General features: G+C 38.6%; 1 protein-coding gene across 1 annotated transcript in view; it reads left to right on the top strand.

Annotated features, from left to right (window-relative positions):
- The first annotated feature begins 1438 nt into the window (after positions 1-1438).
- The window catches only part of PRKAR2B (protein kinase cAMP-dependent type II regulatory subunit beta), a 91462-nt gene continuing 72740 nt past the window's right edge, over positions 1439-20160 (top strand). Inside the window, exon 1 of the mRNA XM_081079897.1 lies at positions 1439-1991. Within this exon, the coding sequence (XP_080936023.1) occupies positions 1685-1991 (307 nt within the window). The 5' untranslated portion in view covers positions 1439-1684. The remainder of the gene's footprint in view (positions 1992-20160) is intronic.

Raw genomic sequence — 20160 nt, forward strand, 5'->3', positions numbered from 1 at the left:
CAAACAATGCTAATCTTAATAAAAACATCATAAAGATGATGCAAATTCATCTTAAATTACTAGGTTTATAATGATAATAATGCTTATATGGCTTATGTAATGCTAATATGGTTAGAGTTTGACTAATATTGTGGACTATGCAATAAGGATCATGGTATTTAATAAAAGCTTACTTCTTAAAATGCTTGACACAATTAGAAGTACTTTATTATACTTAAGACAACATATTATTACGAGGTTGAAAAGAAACGGAAATAGAGAAAACATTCACTCATGGAATGAATAAAAGCTGGATTATAAACAAAAGGTTAATATCAACAAGTATGTTTAGAAAAGGGACTAATTTGTTACATCTTGATTTCTAGTCTCTGAATTTCCTGAGTCATGTATTTACTCTTTTTTATGGGTAGAAAGATAAATCAGAATAACTAAACGAGCTTGCTCTTGAAATATTTTATTTATAATGGTATGGTAGTCATTGTAGAAAATGAAGTATGTGTTTTTAACAGCATTTAATTGGCAAAAGACAATTTTATAATTCAAAATTGTAAATATTTGCAGAAGAAGCCTCATTTCAAAGTCAAGGATTTCTACTTTAAAAGTATATATCTCTAATTCTGTTTCTCTTTATGTTGAGGTATTCTTATTTTTGGTGATATCATTCGAAATCACTCAAGCATAAGGGAAACTTTTAGAATGATAAGAGCCTAATCAGGCAAAGCTTGTCTTGCTTTAGGACCGTCTGTCCTGACTATGACATTTTATTCCAATTGCTGCACTATCCTGTTTGAAGGGTATCGACTAACTTTGATAAGTGCCCGACAATTAAATGATAGAAAATACGTAGGGCAGACAATTGTATGGTATTAGCAAAGCAAAACATATTCAACAGGATGGATGGAGAGAGGTTGGATAAAATGTGGTAAAAGAAAAAGAAAGATGTCACAAAGATCACTTCTTTGTCCAGTACCACTCTTTGACTTTAAAAAGACTTTACCCACACTTATCAATGCAACTAGATTCTCGGAGGAAAATAAAATGCCGCTACCGAGGTGGAGGCTGAAGTTTCAGGACAAATCGCGTGGCCCCGGCTCTGCGTGGGTTCCCCGCGGTGCATGACGCGCGGGAATTCGGCCGAGTGGCCCGCTGGCTGCGGGCACGCGGACAGGTGGACAGCGAGGCGCGCCTGGTCGGCGGGGGCAAAACGCGCGGCAGTGCTGCGTGGGGGCCCCCGACCTCGGCCACGCGCCCGGGCAGCGCCCCCGACAAGCCCGCGGGCGCCCGCCAGCGTCCTGGGCCCCCGTGCAGCGGCGGGCGCGCGGCGCCTGCCGGCGGGGTTGCCATGGTTTCCGGGGTCACGTGGGCGCGCTCCGGCGCTCCCTCCAGCGCGCCGCGGCGGGGCGGGGGCGGGGCGGCGGAGAGGAGCGGCCGCGGCGGCAGCGGGAGGAGCCGGAGATGCTGCCAGCCCTCCCGGGGCCGCTCGCTCAGCCGCCGCCGTCGCTCGGAGCAGCCGCGCGCCGGGAGCCGCGCGCCGGGCCAGCCGGGCCGCTGGGGCCCAGAGCTCCGCGCTCGCAGTCGGCAGCGCCGCCAGCGCCGTCCGTGCTCGCTTGGCGCCCGCGGGGCCGAGGCCGGTCCGGGGAAGGGGCGAGGGCGGCGCCCAGGCGCCCGCCGCACGGGAGGCAGGATGAGCATCGAGATCCCGGCGGGACTGACGGAGCTGCTGCAGGGCTTCACGGTGGAGGTGCTGAGGCAGCAGCCCGCGGACCTGCTGGAGTTCGCGCTGCAGCACTTCACGCGCCTGCAGCAGGAGAGCGAGCGCAGAGGCGCCGCGCGCTCGGGCCATGAGGGCAGGACCGGGGGGGACGCGGGCGCCGCCGCCGGGGGCGGCACCCCCAGCAAAGGGGTCAACTTCGCGGAGGAGCCCATGCACACAGACTCCGAGGACGGGGAGCCGGAGGAGGAGGAGGCCGCCGACCCCGGCGCGTTCAGCGGTGAGGCTCGGCCCCTGCGCGCCCCCGCTCCCACCGCCGTCTCCCCCTTTGCTGTTTAATCCGGTGGCTGTTCTCACTCACCCCTCCCCGCCTTCTCCACCTTCCCCACCTTCCTGTCCACCCCCTCAGCATCCATTTCTGTCTCTCCCATTCGCCCACCTTCCTACTCTGTTCTCTCGTCAGCCTGTCCTCTCGTCCTCTCTGGAGGTCGGGAGCGGAGAGGTTCGCGTTCTCTGCCCATCCACACGCTCTGGTCCTGGGCTGCGGAGCACCGGCCGGCCGGCTTGGGGCTGGCTTCTGCAAGGCAACTTTCCCTGTGGTTGGCGATACTGCGCTGGGCAGATGCCATTGTGCATAAAGGAAATTGGCCCACTTGGCGTCCTCTTTCAGCCGTGAGGTTTATTAACGGAGTGTCCAGAGCGGAAAGGCGAGGGATGTTCAGCTGGATGGGCTTTGTTTAGGAGGGCAAATTCTCTAAAAGGAGCATGAAATTGTACTCACTGGGGCAGAACAAAATTTACGGCGATAGTTTGACATTCTTGGAAACAAAGTAATCTATTATTTTCCAATTTGCCAACCGCGTTGTGTGTTTTTTTAGATGCACAACAAAGGATTCTTTTTAGCCAGCAGCCCCACGGCGTCTGTGGAATGAGGAAACAGGCTAATAGTTTGCTTTTTATTTAAAACAAATATTGAATGATTGGGTGCCTGTTTTTAAAAAGTGTGTGAAAAACACTGTAGGAAGTTTTTGAAAGCTTCTTGGTTGTCTTTAGAATGAAAAGCCAGTGAGTAATTGTAAGGACTGTGCCAGGCACTGAAGCTAGAAAGAATGAATGGGGGAAAGAAAAAGGGATTTTCTCAAATAGCTACTCCTGGCAAGTCCCACCCCTTCTGCTTACAACCCTCTTCTCCACACACAGACACACATGCACATTACAGCTTCCCGTATTTACACAAATGCCTAGATCCCATCTCTGTGGCACCCAAGCTAAAACAACATGGTGTGCAGTGCGCAAGTGTTTCTCTTTGTGGTATAAGGCAAACCTGCATTCAGCATTGCACCAGCTTTTATTCACTTAGACTGCTTGTGGTTTGTGTGTCTGCAGTGCATTTCATATAATGAAAACATTTTAAAGTGTCATTTTCTTGTGTATGTTCCCAGGTAGGTGTTTCTTTTTTTTGCAAAATTCTTGAAATGTGTTATAAAACTAATATTTTTAGCTTGTTTGAAACAATCACAAAACCCCTGCAAATTAGTGCTCTATAAAGATAAAAGGAAAGATCGTTACTTAAAAATTTTTTATTTTGGATTTTTTAGTGTTTCCAAGGGTAGGATGATCAGTCTTAATTGTTCTTTTTGCACAAGAATTTAATCAAATGCTTTTCTTACTAGAAGCAAGGAAAGGATAAAAGAATACATCTTTTAAATAGATGCAGAGGAGAAGCCATTAGTGGATGGCACAGAAAGAGCAGAGGCATCTAATACTTCTTTTAACGCTCCAACACGCAGACACACATGCGTACGTGCAAACATACATGCGCACATACAAACACATGTGCACCCACACAAAGGAAAAAAGGGCTAGTTTCCAAGATTGGGGGAAACTAGGAACTAAGGGACTTGGTAAAGAACCTATACATGTTCGATACAGTATGTTGTTAGTATAACTAAAATATTTTGTTTGTATAATGCTTTTGAAGTAATTGGCATTGATGATTCCATTTTTTTCCTTACAACAGTGTATATTGTATACAGAACAGCTTTTATTTCCATTTTGCAATGAAAAAAATAATCCATTAAGTTCTAAGCAGCAGGAATCATTTTATATGGTTTTATATTCTCCCAGATACCTTTATTGTAAAAATTATTGAGTGAGTTTTAATAAATACTTGTTAACCAATTGTACTTGTTAGCCCCAGCCATACCCCCAAGGGCTTAAAACTTTGACTGCAACCAGATACAATTTGATCATAACCCAACACACACACACACACACACACACACACACACACACACACACGCACGAACTTTGGCAATGTTACTTCCCTATAGTAGGTGTAGTTGTAAATATCTGCCCAAAGATTTTCTTTTATAATCAATTCTCTCCTATTTTTTAAAAAATAAATTATGTTGAGACCTGGAGTTTAAAAACAATTACAGGCTACCAAGGGGCTGGCATACTTTTTTGTAAAGGTCTAGACTGTAAATATTTTCAACTTTGTGTGCAACATTTGGTCTCTAGTAGTCTTCTTCTTTTTTAAAACTATCCTTTCAACACATATTCCCTCTGGAGGTTGGGGTTATACGAAACTGGCCACAAACCAAAGCCATAGTGTGCTGACCACTGGTCAGAGAGGGGCAAAAAAATCAAGATAGTGCCATTGGGGGAAAAAAACAGGAGTGAACCTATCAATATAATGTTGAGATCCGAAAAAGTGCCAAAAAGCAAAACAACAGCAGCAGCAAAAAAAAAAAAAAAAAAAAAAATCCCACCCAGAAGATACTGGGTAATTCTAGCATAGTAAAGTACTAGAAGACAGGTCTTAAATTATTGTGACATAGCAGAAGACCAGCTGAATCAATAATTGCTAATTTTTAGTATGCATCTCAAGGACCTTTGATTCAGAAATAAGTATTACCAGGTGCCATTGTTGGAGATCTTTTTGAATAGGTTGGGGTGGGCTACAGGATTTTTTTTTTTTTACAGACATGCCAGGTTATTCTGATATCCATTGTTCCCTGACCACACTTTGAGAAACATCGATCAACAGATAGTGATGATCATACGTCTTGTTTGTATTAACAATTAAATAAAATAGCTGCCATTTTTTGACAGCTGTTTTGACATTTTGACATTCACTATGTGCTAGGCACTAGCTAAATGCTTTAATTCATTATCTCAGCTTCATGAGAAAGATGAGACTGTCCTTTGCTCCATGTTTCACAGCTAGTGTGCTGCAAAGGCAGGATCAGAACACATGGGGGCTCGGCTGCATCCCTGGGCTCTTAACTCTAGGAGGCAGTGGGGCTGCCCTGGCATCACTTGAGCCTCCCTTTCATGTCAAACTCTACTGTAACGTGTTCTGTCTTTAAAGCTCTGGAAAATTAACTTGTCCAAGGTCATGCATAGGGCTAGTAAGTAACAGAGCCTGGTTTCTCACATATCTCTGACCCAAGACCATCCATAGTTTCTCCTCAATGAAATCTGTACTATGGGCTGAGTCACAGGTCAGGTTTTCCTGATTATTTTTCCAGTAATTGTGATGAATTTGCATTGATTGGTTCATATTCATTCTTGTGAATCCATTTAGGACAAGTGCTGGTATTTATGAGAGATGGGGCAAAAAAGCAAGTTTTTGACCATGAAGCTCATACCCATTGACTCAAACTGGGATCAAGCATGTGACATTGACCTCCCGGTGTGGTGGTTGAATAAAATAAGGCATCCGGGGTCTGGTAGCATGGCCATTGATGGCACCAGGCCAAATAATCGATGGGTGAAGGTGATCTTTACTGTTCCCTACTCTTCTGAAGGATCCCTTCCTCTGTTGAGAGCTTTCCTGTTCCTCTTCCATTGTCTTCTAATTTTATCACTTCTAATTTCTATTTTTAGTTTGCTATCAATTCTGGTTAAAAGGGCAACCTTTAGGTGTTAGAATAATAATGTCATATGGTGATTCCCCTTTTCAGCCCTGAAATATGCTATAATGCAGACTCTGCCTCCCTCTTCCCCATCATGCAGAAAGTGAAAAAAGCTTGACATGTCACTTCTGAAAGGGTAATTCTCCCAGGCTTAGAATTTATTAGAAGGGTGTGCAGTTTAAAGGCCAAAGAGTTGGATCAGTATCAACTTGGAGTGGAATCTATGGTAATTACAGGTGTGCCCCCTATCTGAAAGTAGAGTGTTCCTATGAAATCTTTTGTAAAGTGAAGAAGCAATTACAGTTGACTCTTGAACAACAGGAAGTAGCGAGGAGAAGGAAGGTTAGGGGCACCAATTCACTTAAAACTTGTGACTTCCCCAAAAACTTAACTGCTAATAGCCTACTTTTGACCAGAAGCCTTACTGATAAACAGTCAACACATATGTTATATGTATATATACTGTGTCGTTATACTAAAGTTACTTAGAGAAAAGAAAATGTTAAGAAAATGATAAGAAAGAGAAAATACATACATTTTCTTGTATTTATTGAAAAAACTACATAAGTGGATCGCATATTTCAAACCTGTATTGTCAACGGTCAATTGTAGCATTAATTTATATGGAAAAAATTTTGACACCCACCCCCCCAAAAAAAAAACCTTACCAAATCATACACATAAAACCTAAAATAATACTAACATATAGTAAAATCTGCACTGCCTCTATAACAACTTGCAGCAAACCAAACACTGAACACCTCTCACTTTTTGCCTTTTTTTGTAAAAACAAAATTCCTCTTTGATTTCTTTCCATTAGCAAATATAGGTGTGTATTTATACAGGTCTTTTATAAAACCGAGGTGCTGTAACATGAACTTTTGAAAAGTGGGGAACACCTGTAATGATTCTACACTAGCATCATTGTGAGATTTTGTGTTGCCCAATAATTTCTTCAGTGAAATTGCTGAAATTATAAAATGAAGTAAGTGAAATTCCAATTGACCCTGTTAATCTGACAAGTGGCCAGAACAAAATAAATCACATATGGCTTAAGAAAGGCAATCAACTTGGGAGAAAATTAAACTAATACAAAACATGGAAGAACTAACTTTTTATATTGTGGAAGAAAAAGATTTAGAATTCAAAGGGGATACACAAGCTGAAAATATAGACCTATATCTAATAAGCAAACATGTCAAAGGTATATAAATAGAAATTTACCATGTAAAAACTATGACTTAATCCTCTTAACTCTGACATACGTCAAACCTTTGTTGGAGAATCTTATTTACCTTTGATTTTTTTTTTTTTCAATTTAAAGGGAATGTGGAGAATTTACCAGACATCCTTAAAACCATGCAAAATATTTGAAAGTTGGAGCTGCTAGTGGTGGTGGGAGGGAGACTAAGAGAACAAAGTTGTTTATTGTGAGGAGAAATGGTTGAAGGAGAGTTTAGAAGAAGATTCATGTGTATGAAAAAGTTTTCTTAGAGGATTATGAGCAAATATTTCTGTTAGATACAGAATTAGGAGAACTAATCTTCATTCTAACTTGAAAAATAAAAGTCAGAAATTCGTCTGTTGAAATGGTTTATATGGTCTTCCTAAAACGAGATGGCAAAGCAGTAAGGGCAATAGATTGACTTCCCAAGAATCTGCTGTAAAAATGTTCTTAACACGTGGTCATACGTGGAGTGAAAAATATGTTTACCTACGAGTTCATGGCCTAACTGATAGCAGAAAATTGTAGAGATTAATCATGGCTTTAAAGAATTGTTCTTTGACTTATACACACACGTCTGTGTGCCCTTATTTAAGAACTTGCTCTCTCTTCTGCGACTAGAGATTATTATGAGAACCATTGTTAGCTCTTGGTTCCTACTGCATGTAGCTGTCAGCTTCCGACTAAAGAAATTTATTTTAGTGGTTGTATTTATGGAACTAACTGAAAGTTAAAATATCTTTTAATACATTAATACATTAATACCTTTTAAATACATTTAATTGGTTTGAAAATGTTCATGAAAATCAATTTTTTTGGATTAACTAAATTCAGACAACAGTTATTTTCTTTTATGTATGAAGTGCTAGGCATGTTGACATGTTGTCATACTAATAGCACCTCCCTCATAAAGTTGTTACAAGGGCGGATAGATGAATATTTGTGAGGCCTCTAGGACTGCACACAGCAAGCACTGATTACATGTGAAACAAATGTCGCATTAACATGAAAAATTACAGAAGTGTTAATTTTTCTTGCAGAATAGCAATTTCATTGTATTTGGTGGAAATGAATCTAGCATTTGCACTTCTTAGAGAGATGAAGTAGGAAATGAGCTTATGTGCAGTTCCGCTTAGGATTTAATGAGAAGTTATGTTGTATAGTAATAAAACCCACATCCTTTCAACTCGTAATTTGTAGCTAAGAGCCCAGGATTTTGTAATTAATGAGACTTTCTGGTCTCTCGCTATTAGAAGTGTATGTGGTAGTTTTAAATCCTCCTGAAATGGATTACATCATTCATGACAAATGGCTAAAATATTGAAGCCATTATTTTGAATATGATCATAACACAGTTATATTAGAAAAGATTTTTAAAATGGTAATTGTGATTTTCAGAGTAGAACAGTTAAGAACGTTTTTAATTTTGTTAGTAGTATTAAGTGGATTGCTTTAGGGTTTGAAATTGGGAAATCATAGGACTTGAAATACCATATCCTATGAGGAATAGCATATTCTCAAACTCTTACCCGTCTGTTAGGCTTTGGGAAAAGGGAGGGAGGAAGGTAAAGGGAGAACGACAGAGAGGGAGGGAAGGAAGGACAGAGGGGTGGGGGAGAGAGAGAGAGGAATGAAATCAGTTGGGACTTGTGAAGGGTTCTTTAAGTGACTGTCGTGCGGGGTGTCCGGCGGGGCGGCCTGCGGGGTCTCTGCTCCCGCTCCCCACATAAGAACGCAGGACATGGTGAGGCCAAAAAGGAACACCCACGGAGCCATAGGTAGGGAAGTCATACCACTATGTTCTCACTGGAGGCTGGGTTTACACGACCTGCGACCTGCTGTCCGCTTTGCTGCCAACCGACCAACTCTCCTCGACTCTCCTCACTCTCCTTCAGTCTCCTCCTTCACCCTCCTCGGCTCCCCTCCGTAGCCGCGGCAGTTATATCAGTGACCAATGGCTTAATGGCTACAGCTGATGGCCAACCAGCCACAGCTGACGGCCATCCACTATCTGAGCCAGCACCTCTCCACATGAGGCCGAGAGCCTGGAAACCGCTCTCTGGGGCTCTGCCCCCACAGTCACTTATACTTTGAAGAGAGGGCATAGAATGAAATTACCTAAACAAAAATTGAAGCACTGGATAATTTCATTTGACTACCTAGCTTAAAAATCAAACTGTTTAGCCATTATTTAATGTAAGATAATTACAAGCTTTCCATGTAAGGCTGCACATAAAGTGATTTACTGTGGGTGGAAAGGAGTAAATAATTAATGGTTTCTTATTGTAGCCAGTCTCGTTCCATAGATCCCAGTAAATTTCCAGCTGTCAAGATTTTGTTCATAGCTATATCAAAAAACAAACGTGTTTTTTTTAAATGGTGTAAATACTAACAAAAGGCTTTTGAATTGGTCAATGAGTTTATTTGTAACCCATTAAGAAAGGCATTTAATGAAAGTAGCAATAAAGAAAGGTCTGGCGGAGATTGGGATTAATGGACTGTGAGGGTGAGGGATTCAGTGACCAGATTGAGTGACTGACTGCAGGGTCTCCCTTAGTCGGGTCTAGAGTCACAGGACACGGAAAGGGGCTGAGACCTGGGGTGGCCTATTAGCAGAAGGAATGTGTGCAAGTTGGAAGGTAGGATACTGTGCTCTTTCACTCTTTCACTCCCTGCAGCAATTTTATTGAGAGCCAACTCTTCCCCCTCTTTTTTTTTTTTTTTTTTAAAGAAAAAGGAAATGATTATTCTCTTAAGTTTTCTCTCTGTAGACTTCTTAAGAATCAATCCTTTGTCATAGACTGTTTCATCGATAATATATATAATCCTTTTCATTTAACAGATGAGAGCCAGAGAAGTTCTTTACCCAAATTCAGTTGGTTTTGGTCTTGTTCGTAGAACTATCACTTACATTTTGTGTGCTGTTTGTATTAACTTACGTATTATGAATTCTGTCTTCTATCCAGGTGATAGAAAAGGCTTAAAAGGTTAGGCTAAAGAGAAGTGCTTTTCCCTACTACCAATTTTTTTGCTCTTTGATTTTTTTTTTCATTGCAGCGAAATCTCATATTAGACTTTATTTTTGTACCAATTGCTTAAGAAGAGAGAATTGAAAAGAAAAGAGTACAGTGATTTTTCTGATTTTGATGAATTATTACCCTTGTGTTCTCGGTCTTGTTCTTAGTGTCCTTTCACTTTTATCCATACCATTTAGGTGTGGTTGGGAGAATCACAAAACCCCATATAGAAACCTCACTGATGCCAATCATTATCTTTATTTTATGGGACTGAGATTTGTGTTTCGGAAATTCAAAATGACTCAGAGTGTTCCATTATGTAAGTATTTTGTGGAAAGAATTTGAGCTAAAATTTGTAGGTCATGGCTTACATGAAAACAAAACAATCTAAAAAAGTCAGAAATATAAACACAGTTGGTGTAACATTTATAAATGTTTCAGTAATAGGCTCTGCCATGTGTAGCTTAATATGTTTGGAAACTAAAAAAGAATTCATTCCAGTTGCTGCTGTTTAAAAATGTTTCTGTATTAAAAAAAAAAGACAAAAGGTCAAAATATAAACACATGTTCCACATAAAAGTGTAGCCAAGAACATATACTGTATACTGTTATTCCGGTATCTGTTTGGCTAGAGACTGACATTTAATTTACATTAGCTGTTCCAAGGCAAAATAGTTCATGGGAGTGATACTGAGGGGATTTTTTTTTTTTGGATTAAAAGAAGGAAAAAAGCTTCCATTTGTTTAAATACGTTTCAGTTAGACCCCCAAAAGCATCATTCCAAAAAATTATGCTAAATTAACACATGACTCTGCTGTTTCATTTCAGTTACTATAGAAAGCTAATGTTTGTTAAATGATATTCTTTTTATTCAATAATTGTTAACATTTTGGCTGCAAATATCAGACACGGAAAAAGGCCACTTCTACCTAGAATTTAGCCCTCCCTAAAGTAGGTGGAGTAGGATTTGAACCCGCCAGTCTGAGTACAGAGCCCATCTCCTTAACCATGGTGCATATACTTTGTTTTCAATAATGTTTACAGCAGTGACATGGTTGAAAAGAAACAGATATCAAAAAGGAAACTATGAACTTTTCCCTCGAAAAATTTGCCTTCCAGCCTAGCATTGATCTGTCCCTTTTAAAATTTGTTTTCTCTCTCTATTCCACCCAAATTAGCCCTTCATATACTTTATAAACTCAATAAAATGTTTATTTTTAGAAGTGAACACCTCATATACTGAGCTGTTTAATTCTCAAAACTTTTAAAATTACATACCCTCATTAGCAGAATACATTTGAATATGCATTCCTAATATGTCTTTATATTGTATACATGTACCAGTATATTGATTTATTATTAAATGATAAAGCTTCCCACGATATAAATTTGTAAGGAATAAGTCAAAAGAATTGTAAACAAGTTCTAATTTTTCCTACACCCCAAAGGATTGCCTTATAGTCTGCTTTGGTGTGCACTGGGTCTCCTTTTTGGAGACCACAACTCTAAACAATTCAACACAACTTGATACTCTATTAATATGCAAGGTAGCTACGATCAACTTTGCTTTCCTGATTTAAGCTCTTAGATTATAAAGGACCTGCAGGTAGGCAGGTTCGTGTATGTGTGTGTCTAGGGGAGGGGCAAAAAAGGGTTAATAAAAGTGGGCCTGAAGGGGGACTGCCCAGGCCTGCCTTCCCTCCCAGGAACCACCCAAACTCATCCCTTAGTGGTCAGTCAAGCTGTCCAAACACCCCTAAGAAGAGGAGATAAGACCCAACTGGATTTAGCTGGTTCCTAACACTGGCACAAACTGCTGACACCTGGCCGTTATCTGAACTCTAGCCTCATTATAATACAATTAAAATAAAGTGAACATTAAGCCTTGGCCCCCCTGTGGGTTTTTCTGTATGCATTCTGGGTAAGAGCTTGCGCAGAAAGAAATTAGTTATATAACCAACATATGTCAGTCAAATGATCTCAGTCCATATGTCACCTCTCCTGCTGTAAGGAAATTTACCTACCCTTTCCTATATAAGAAAAAGCTAACCTAAGTTAGGTGCAGTTGGCTGCCCCTGGCAACCTCTCTGCCAGCGCCTTTCTTCTTGAATAAAACTTTCCTTGCCTTCCTACTTTTCTGAGTCTGAATTCTTTCACCTTTTGTGAACGACCAGGGGTTAATTCCAATGACACTGTGTGTGTGTGTGTGTGTGTGTGTGTGTGTGTGTGTCTATTTTTTAAAAATAGACATTCATTAGATAAGTTGTTTGACTCAACAGAAGTTTGGCAAAATAAAGAGGAAAATTTTATCTTATAAAAAAGAAATAAAAACATATTACCTGAAAGGTAAGACCCAGACTTTTAAACCTGTATTCCTGCCTGCACCTTCAGCTCCAGACTAAATGGTAGAGTGCCAATGTTCTTGGTACAAATTTTGGAGATGTGCCGAAGGGAATCATATCATATAGGTGTTTAGTTAAGAATCACTGAATGAGGGAAATGCCAACCGGAATTAGGAGAAAATCTAAGTTTACAATAGTTTAAAAGAGGCACAGTTTCATAGAGTATCTCCGGAGAGATGTCTCTGGAGATGACAACTGGTGAGGAGTGAGACTTTTTCACTATCTCCTTTTCTGTAACTTGAAAAAATGTTTATCATATTTTTGTATTACCGATTAAGTAGATTTTAACTGTAAAAAGACATGAAAGAAAGGTAATTCTTTTGTAAAAATCCATTAAGTTGTCAATAAAACAGTGTGTATGTAGCCAAATATTCTTGCATAAGTTATTATCTTGGTCCTGATTGCCCGGTTGTCTTTCCTTCACTGTGTGCCAGATCCCACTCTTTCTCAAAGGCTGGCTTACACTGCACCTTCCCAGAAATCTTTGCAGGATTCTCTGGTTGATACCAATGGTATCAGTATGGCAGGATGAATATGCCATACATCAGAGTGAGCGTTGCAGATGTCAGGTGTCCCAGCGCAGGCAGGAATGTGCAGGAATATGCTCTCCCTCTGTGGCTTTCCTGCGTGCACTGCATTTTACCTGCTCAAATATACTTTAACCCTAGTTAAAAACTAAATGTCTAATTAATAGTATATGTCTGTACCGTATGTTTCTAAAGTGACTGAAATCCTCTTTTAGGCATGTATATTTTAAAATAGTCTCCTAATAATCATTTACATTAATGCATTTTAAAATGTTTTCATGAACTATAAAAGCCTTAGGCTAGCTCTAGTTTCATAGTTTTAGATGTCATTGTATTAAAAATGTGGCTGTGTAATATTTTGGCCTGGTATTTGATCACTCTGAAAAATACAAAGAGCGGAGGCACAGCAGCTTGCCTTGCTGCTAAGGATCTCACATGCTGATTGAGGAGCCATTCTGATCCACCTGAACTTCCCACGTCATTGCTTCTGCTTATAGAGCCCCGTGCCAAGTCCAATACTTGCTTTGTCCTTTTCTCTCTCTCCTCCTTTCATATTCCTACCACACTGAGTGCAGGCTGCCTTCCTCCCCTTATTAGAGAATCCAGCCCACCCCTCACGGAGCACTGTCCCCTTGGAGCCCTACAGTTTTTCCTCTAGCTCCAGCACAGACCCCCCTCTCTTTAAGAATCACAATGACACATTCTCCTCTGCTTACCAGCCACCCCTACTTGCGTGTTCTTCAGGCACCCCTACGAGTTTTGTCCTAAACCGAATGTGTTATCTTCTGCCTCAGTTATTATTCTTCCCTGTACACTCATGCCATCCTTCTTTATCCTCCTCTAATTTAATAAACATAGTCAATAGAGCTCCTTTCCTTTGCCTCATACTTCTTCAAGCTGGTAGTTTATGGAAAACAAACAGATTGCTTTTAGATGCCAAAATTTTAAGAGTAGTAACATGAAAAATCAGAAACAATCGAAAGTTTTTTTTAAAAAAAGACTTCACTTTGGCATGGACTCTGGGTTTGAATCCTGGCTCTGACATTTATAACGTTTGGACCCTTGAGCAAATTACTTGGCCTCCTGTGCCTCAACTTCCTTCCTCATCTATGAAATGAGAATAATGATAAAGTTATAGAATGTTAGAATTAAATGAGTTAACAGTGTCTCACATATACTAAGCATTATTATGGGTTTGTTAAGGAAAGAAAGAGGAAGAGGAGGGAAAGAGGGAGAGGGAAAAGCAAAGCAAAGAAAGCGTGAGCAAATTTTAGATGTCAGTGAGAATGTGAGTTTTTAAAAATGAAGTTTGGTTGGAAATGTAAGAAACTAGAGGTTGCTTTCAAGGCAGTGTAGTAATAGTAACTTCTAAAAAAAGATATTAATGAAAAATATAAAAGTAGTTGTTGGATCTTTTAGCTGTTCCAAACTTTAAAAAAAAAAATCTTCTTTAAATCTCAAGCCCTCTTTAATTCTGTTTGAAATACAGAGTTAGTAGTCTGACTTAAAAAAAAAAAAGCGAAAAAAGCAGTGGGATAAAGTTTGGCTTTGTTTTCACATCAAAGTGTTTAACTGATAGAATAAATAGTTGTTTGTGCAAAATCTCCGATTTTATGGTTTTATTGAAGTTTTAACAAATCATTTTAAAACATCTTAGGAAAGAGTAGATAGGAGTATTGAAAACTGTCACTTTATTTAAATGAGGCAGATGTTTATAGTAAAAAACATTAATATGTGTCTAAAATATAAATTAATTAGAAAAAGTTAATTGCATTAAATTGACAGCTTGTTATTTCCTCATGTCATAATATTTAGTTCAGGGTAGGACAAATTTATACCAGAGTTTTACATTAGAATGGGTTTTATTCCAAAACCCCATAATTCTGTACTTGCTCCACTACAAATTGCTATCTGAATAGATTTTCAGAAGGAAAAAAGATAATCCTTTTGGATAACTTTGTTTTTACATGGAGTTGTTACAGGTCTTCTTATTTGATGACTCTCATTAGCAACAATTTACCAACTAAGCAATAATAGGACTTTTGATTACTTAAAATAATTTCCTTATAATGCCTTAAAAAGAATCTAAAAGGTATTTTAGTGTTTGAATATTAACGTTCATTTGTAAAAAGGATATTTTGTGAAAAATATTTTAGGAGCATGTTTAGCATTAAAAGGGTACAAGATTTCAGTTAATGTAAGATGAATTAGTTCTGGGGACGATAATTACCAATGCTATATTATATACTTGAAATTTCTTAAGAGGATAGATCTTAAATCTGGACATGGACACACACACTGGTAGCTATGTAGAGATGATGAAGAAGTTATTTAGCTTAACTGTGATCTTTTCACAATGTGTGCATATATTAAAACATAAAGTTGTACACCTTTAATATGTACAATTTTTATATGTCAAAGATAATAGTTAAAAAAATGTTAACTAACATGGGTGGGCTGGCGATGATAGTGGTAGAGCACACTGACAAATATGTATTTGCCAGAACCAAGTAGAGCAGGACATTTTTTCCCTCTTTTTTAAAAAAATTGTGAGGTATTTCCAATATACGGAAAGGAACAGAGACTATATAAAGAACACTCACATAAGCTATCCCCATGCTCCTAACACGTTTTAACCCTTGAGTTCTTTTTCTTTTAAGAAAATATCACATGTGCAGTGGGGGGTCCTCTTGTCTATCCCTCTCTTACCCATTCTCCGTAGGTAACTGCCATTATGATAAATTTGTTGTTTGTATTTCCTATGCTTGTTTTTGTACTATTACTACGTAGGCATTTATCCATAGATTAGAAATAGTGCTATTTTGCATATTTTCAAAGTTTGTATAGATTGTGCCACTTATAAAAGTTTCATTATGTAAATTATCATCTTTCAACTTGTTTCTGAGAACAGTTTGAGATGATGTTACATTGATTACTGTAGCTCTATTTCATTTGTTTTAAACTGCTTTGTAGTGTACCCTTGTATAAATAGACACTGTCTGTTCTTTGATAAATGTTTTGGTTTCCAATTTGTTATTACAGTGCTGTAGTAAACTTAGTGTATGTGTGTGTGTGTGTGTGTGTGTGTGTGTCTGTGTGTCTGTGTGTTTGTTTTATTCAAATGTACTACAATTTTTAAGGTGATTTTCAAAGTGTGATCTGGGGACCCCTGGAGGCCCACTCTCCTCTTACTCCTAGACCTTTTTAAGGAGTCCATGAGGTGAAAAATAAAACAATAACAATAGCAATAATAATAACGTTCTTTGTTGGGTTTCCCCCTCATTCTCACATAAGTAAACAGTGGAATTTCCTAGAGGGTACATGATTGCAACAGTCTGAATGCAGAAACAAATATGAGAACCCAATTGTCTTCTACCAGATTTGAAAAAAAAAAAAAAAAAAGTCATTCTTTTAATGAAATTTTGCTTGTTTTGGAAAACATAGTTTTTAAATAAAAATATTTATGATAACGATGTAATTGTTTTGTTGGTTGTTTTAAATAAAATGATATTTTTTAATTTACCGATTTTAATTTCTAATACAATAAATGTCGATGGCTATAAACCATATAAGTAAATAATTTTAAGAGTATAAAGATGTTTGGAGACCAAAAAGTTTGAGGACTGCTGCTCTAGGGTGTATGCCTAAGCGTGGAAAGGCTGGTTGTCGGGGAGGCATGGCTTTAACTGCACCTTGTACCACCATATTTGCTTTGCAAAGCTGTCACCCCGCTTTACATTTTTGGCAACAGTGTAAGAGTTCCTGGTTCTTCATATTCAAGCTGACGTTTGATATTGTCAGATTTTAACAAGCTTTGCCAATAGGATGGATGTTAGATGGAATCTCACTGTGAATTGAATTTGCTCTTCACTGATTATTGGTGATGCTTAGTGTCTTTTTGTATTCATTGGCCGTATTTGTAGTTTATCTTCTGTGAAAAATATTCTTTTTGTTGCTATTTTTCCTATCTGGCTGGTTGTGTTTTTCTTACTGATTTTTAAGAGGGTTTATTTTCCTTTCCCCTTCCCTTCCCCCTTCCTTTTCCCCTTCTTCCCTCCCTCCCTCCCTTTCTTTCTTCCTTTTTAAATGTTCTGGTTACTAATCCTTTGTTGGTAATACGTATTAGAAAAAAATCTTCTCCCAGTCTTGAGCTTGTCTTTTCCTTTTGTTTATGGTCACTTTGATTGAACAGAATTTCTTAATTTTAATGTAGCCTAACATTAATCCTTTCCTTTACATTTATGCTTTTTGTTTCCTTTACATTTATGCCTGTTTAAAGAATCCATCTCTACCCAAAATTAAAAAGATAGTCTCTTTATTGTAAAAATTAAAGTCTTGAGTTTCAGACTCAAGTTTTAGTCTAGTTATAATTTATTTTTGTGTATAGTATGAGACATAAGAATGGCCAGTAAGCCCATGAGATGGTGCTCAGGAATTTCAGTTATCAAGGAAACAAAAATTAAAACCACAATGAGATGCCATTAAACACATACAAGAATGGCTGAAATAAGAAGATGTACCTTATGTTGGCAAAGATGTGGAGCAACTGGAACTCTTGTGCATTGCTTATGGGAGTATGAAATGGTCCAAACACTTAAGGAGAACTCTGAGTTTCTATAAACATTCATCTACCTATGACCCAGCAATCTTACTCTAGCCATTTATTCAAGAGAAATGCATGTATTCACATAAAGACCTGTATACAAATATTTATAGAAGCTATATTCAAAGTAGTCCAAACTGGAAACAACCCAAATGTTTATCAGCAGGAGAATGGGTAAACAAATTGTGGTTTATTCATACAATGGACTACTGCTCAGCAATAAAAAAAGAACAAATTATTGATCCTCCCAATAGCAAGAATGAATCTCACATTTGTATGAAATTCAAAGACAGACAAAACTAAACTATGGTGGTAGAAATCCTAAGAGTAGTTTCCTGTGGGATAGTAGGAATTGAGTGTAAGGGGGCTCATGGAACCTTTCGAGGTGTTGGAAATGTTTTATATTCTTTTTTTTTAAAAAAATACATTAATGGCATCTGTCTTTATTTTGTTTACTTGATTGCTTTCTCGCTGTAATATTGGTTGGGGCGGGGGATGGCTATACTCAGCACACATGCCTAAGACCCTAGAACACATGCCGCTTACCTAGCACCTGGAATAGGAAATGTTTTATATTCTAATTGGAGTCTTGGTTACATAGGTGTATACATTTATCAAAATTCACTGAATTGTGCATTTCATTGTATGTCAGTTTCACCTTGATTTTTTAAAAATTGGAAACATGCATACTCTTAAATCCTCTTTTCTACATTTTAATTGAAAAATGCCGTTGCTTTCTGCACTGATTATTTTGTGAGATTTTTCATTATTTTTGTTGGACACAACATCTGAGTTAAATTTTCATGATTATTGGGCATAAATGGGATTGTTTTTTGCTATTTGTACAAAAAGTGAAAGGGTAGTCAAGCTCTACTGTTTTATGTTTTCATAATACTGTATTTTATTTTACAGTTTTCACAAATTTTATACTAGTATAAATATCACATTTGTCCAAGTAATCTTTAGGTGTGAGGGAGTGTCTCCCATGTTAATTTTTCATTAGCACTGTTTAATCAGCATTTGTTAAACCTAATTTATATCAAGCAGTGTTTTAGGTCATGGGGATAAAGTTAGGTAGACAAGGAAGGGCCCTGCTCTCACGGAGCTTGTCGTCTAGCTTGGGAGAAACACAATAGACATAACACACTAGATAGTTTTTGGTAGGCACTGCTCACTCTGAGGAAAATGAGACAGGATGCTGAGATTGAGAGGAATTGGAGGGGGCTTCTTTCTGTGTTCAGAGAAAGGCTATGCCAGGAGGAGACATTTCACCTGAGACTGGAATGGCAGGAACATCTTCATTCTTTGAAGATATGCGGGAGTATTTAACCAAAGGAGGATTTTCTGTAACACTACTTTTATGATTAGGCAACCTAAAACACGTCCCTTGATTGTTTTCTCACTTGTTCTTCATTTCAAAGCCCTTATATTTTTCTTAACCCTATTGTGGATCTGTTTTGTTGTGACTATGGATGTGTGACAATTTGAACTTTTAAGCTTTTGGCTTTCCTGGTATTCTCAGTAATTTACTGTGTTGTTCACTCTTAGAAACAGAATATTAGTCTCCATAAATGCGCCCTTTGCACATACTTAACCACAGAGGTTTAGAAGAGGCAGTGTTAGCATATGCAGAAGCAGATACTGAATTTATGGAGTCTTGACAACAGCTTTCCTATATCCTGCTACTCTTCTGAGGTTGCATTGTAAAATCCTAAAAGTATTTAGGATCCTGTCTCTCGGCATTGTTATTGCATGAACCCTGTGGTTTTAAAAGCTTAGCTACCTTAGGACTCTTCTAGCTGAAACTGAAGGGTATTTTTGTTTAAGTTCTCATGAATTAAAAAGTCGAGAGTCAAGTTCATTCATAAGCAAAAGTAAGTAGGAGTGGTTTTTTTCCTAGTGTAATTGTTATATTTTGTTACCATGGTATTTTAAAATATCAGTGATATTTTGAGGAGTTTGGTTTATGAATAGAAAGAACGAAAATGCATCTTTTCAGTGGTCCTTAAAGTTGGCACTTTCTAAAAGCTAGCGTTTGTATTTCATCTCAATCTGCCCTACCTCCAGCCATGCTTCATATGTCTAGGTGGGTTGGACACCTGATCACATGCTGTATAATAAAAAAGGAAGAAGAAAATTGGTCCCCCAAATGCCTGACTCTAAGCAGTTCCCATTATGTCTGATAAGAAGTGCTTTGAGGACACAATAGCTCCTAATCTGCCTCCTGAGGACTCTGATTGGGAAGCTTTGGAGGGCACCCTCCAGCTCACGTTTCTGCTCCTACCTCAGCCCTCCCCCAGAGGCCTCGTCTACCTGGAAACCAGCTCAGAGGCTCGCAGCATCAGCCGCTGAGTATCTCTGAGTGGTACTTATTAAAGTCGTCAAAGCTTATCGTCTTTTAACAAAAGTATAGAAAATAAGTGGTCATTTTCAATGTCAGGAATTAATCACGTATGAAACAGTTTGGAAATCATGTCTGTTAGGTTAATTAGCAAAATATTTCCAGTTTATTGTCATTTGCTTTTCTGCTATTGATCTTTTTTGAAGGTTAATTCTTCCTTCGTTCAAGGGTGAGCCCTATTTCATTTTTAATTTTTGAAGCGTGGGCATTAAGAGACATTAATTTATTCTGAGCTGCGTATTTACTCTGTCAAAAGTAATTAGCTAACATGGTTTCAGTTTACATAACTCCTAGTATCTTTTATTTAGACAGTTAACAGATTCAAAAAGTGTTTATTGCTGGAAAAGCCGA

The sequence above is a fragment of the Rhinolophus hipposideros genome (genome assembly GCF_964194185.1).
Source record: "Rhinolophus hipposideros genome assembly, chromosome: 18".
In the NCBI taxonomy this organism is placed as follows: domain Eukaryota; kingdom Metazoa; phylum Chordata; class Mammalia; order Chiroptera; family Rhinolophidae; genus Rhinolophus; species Rhinolophus hipposideros.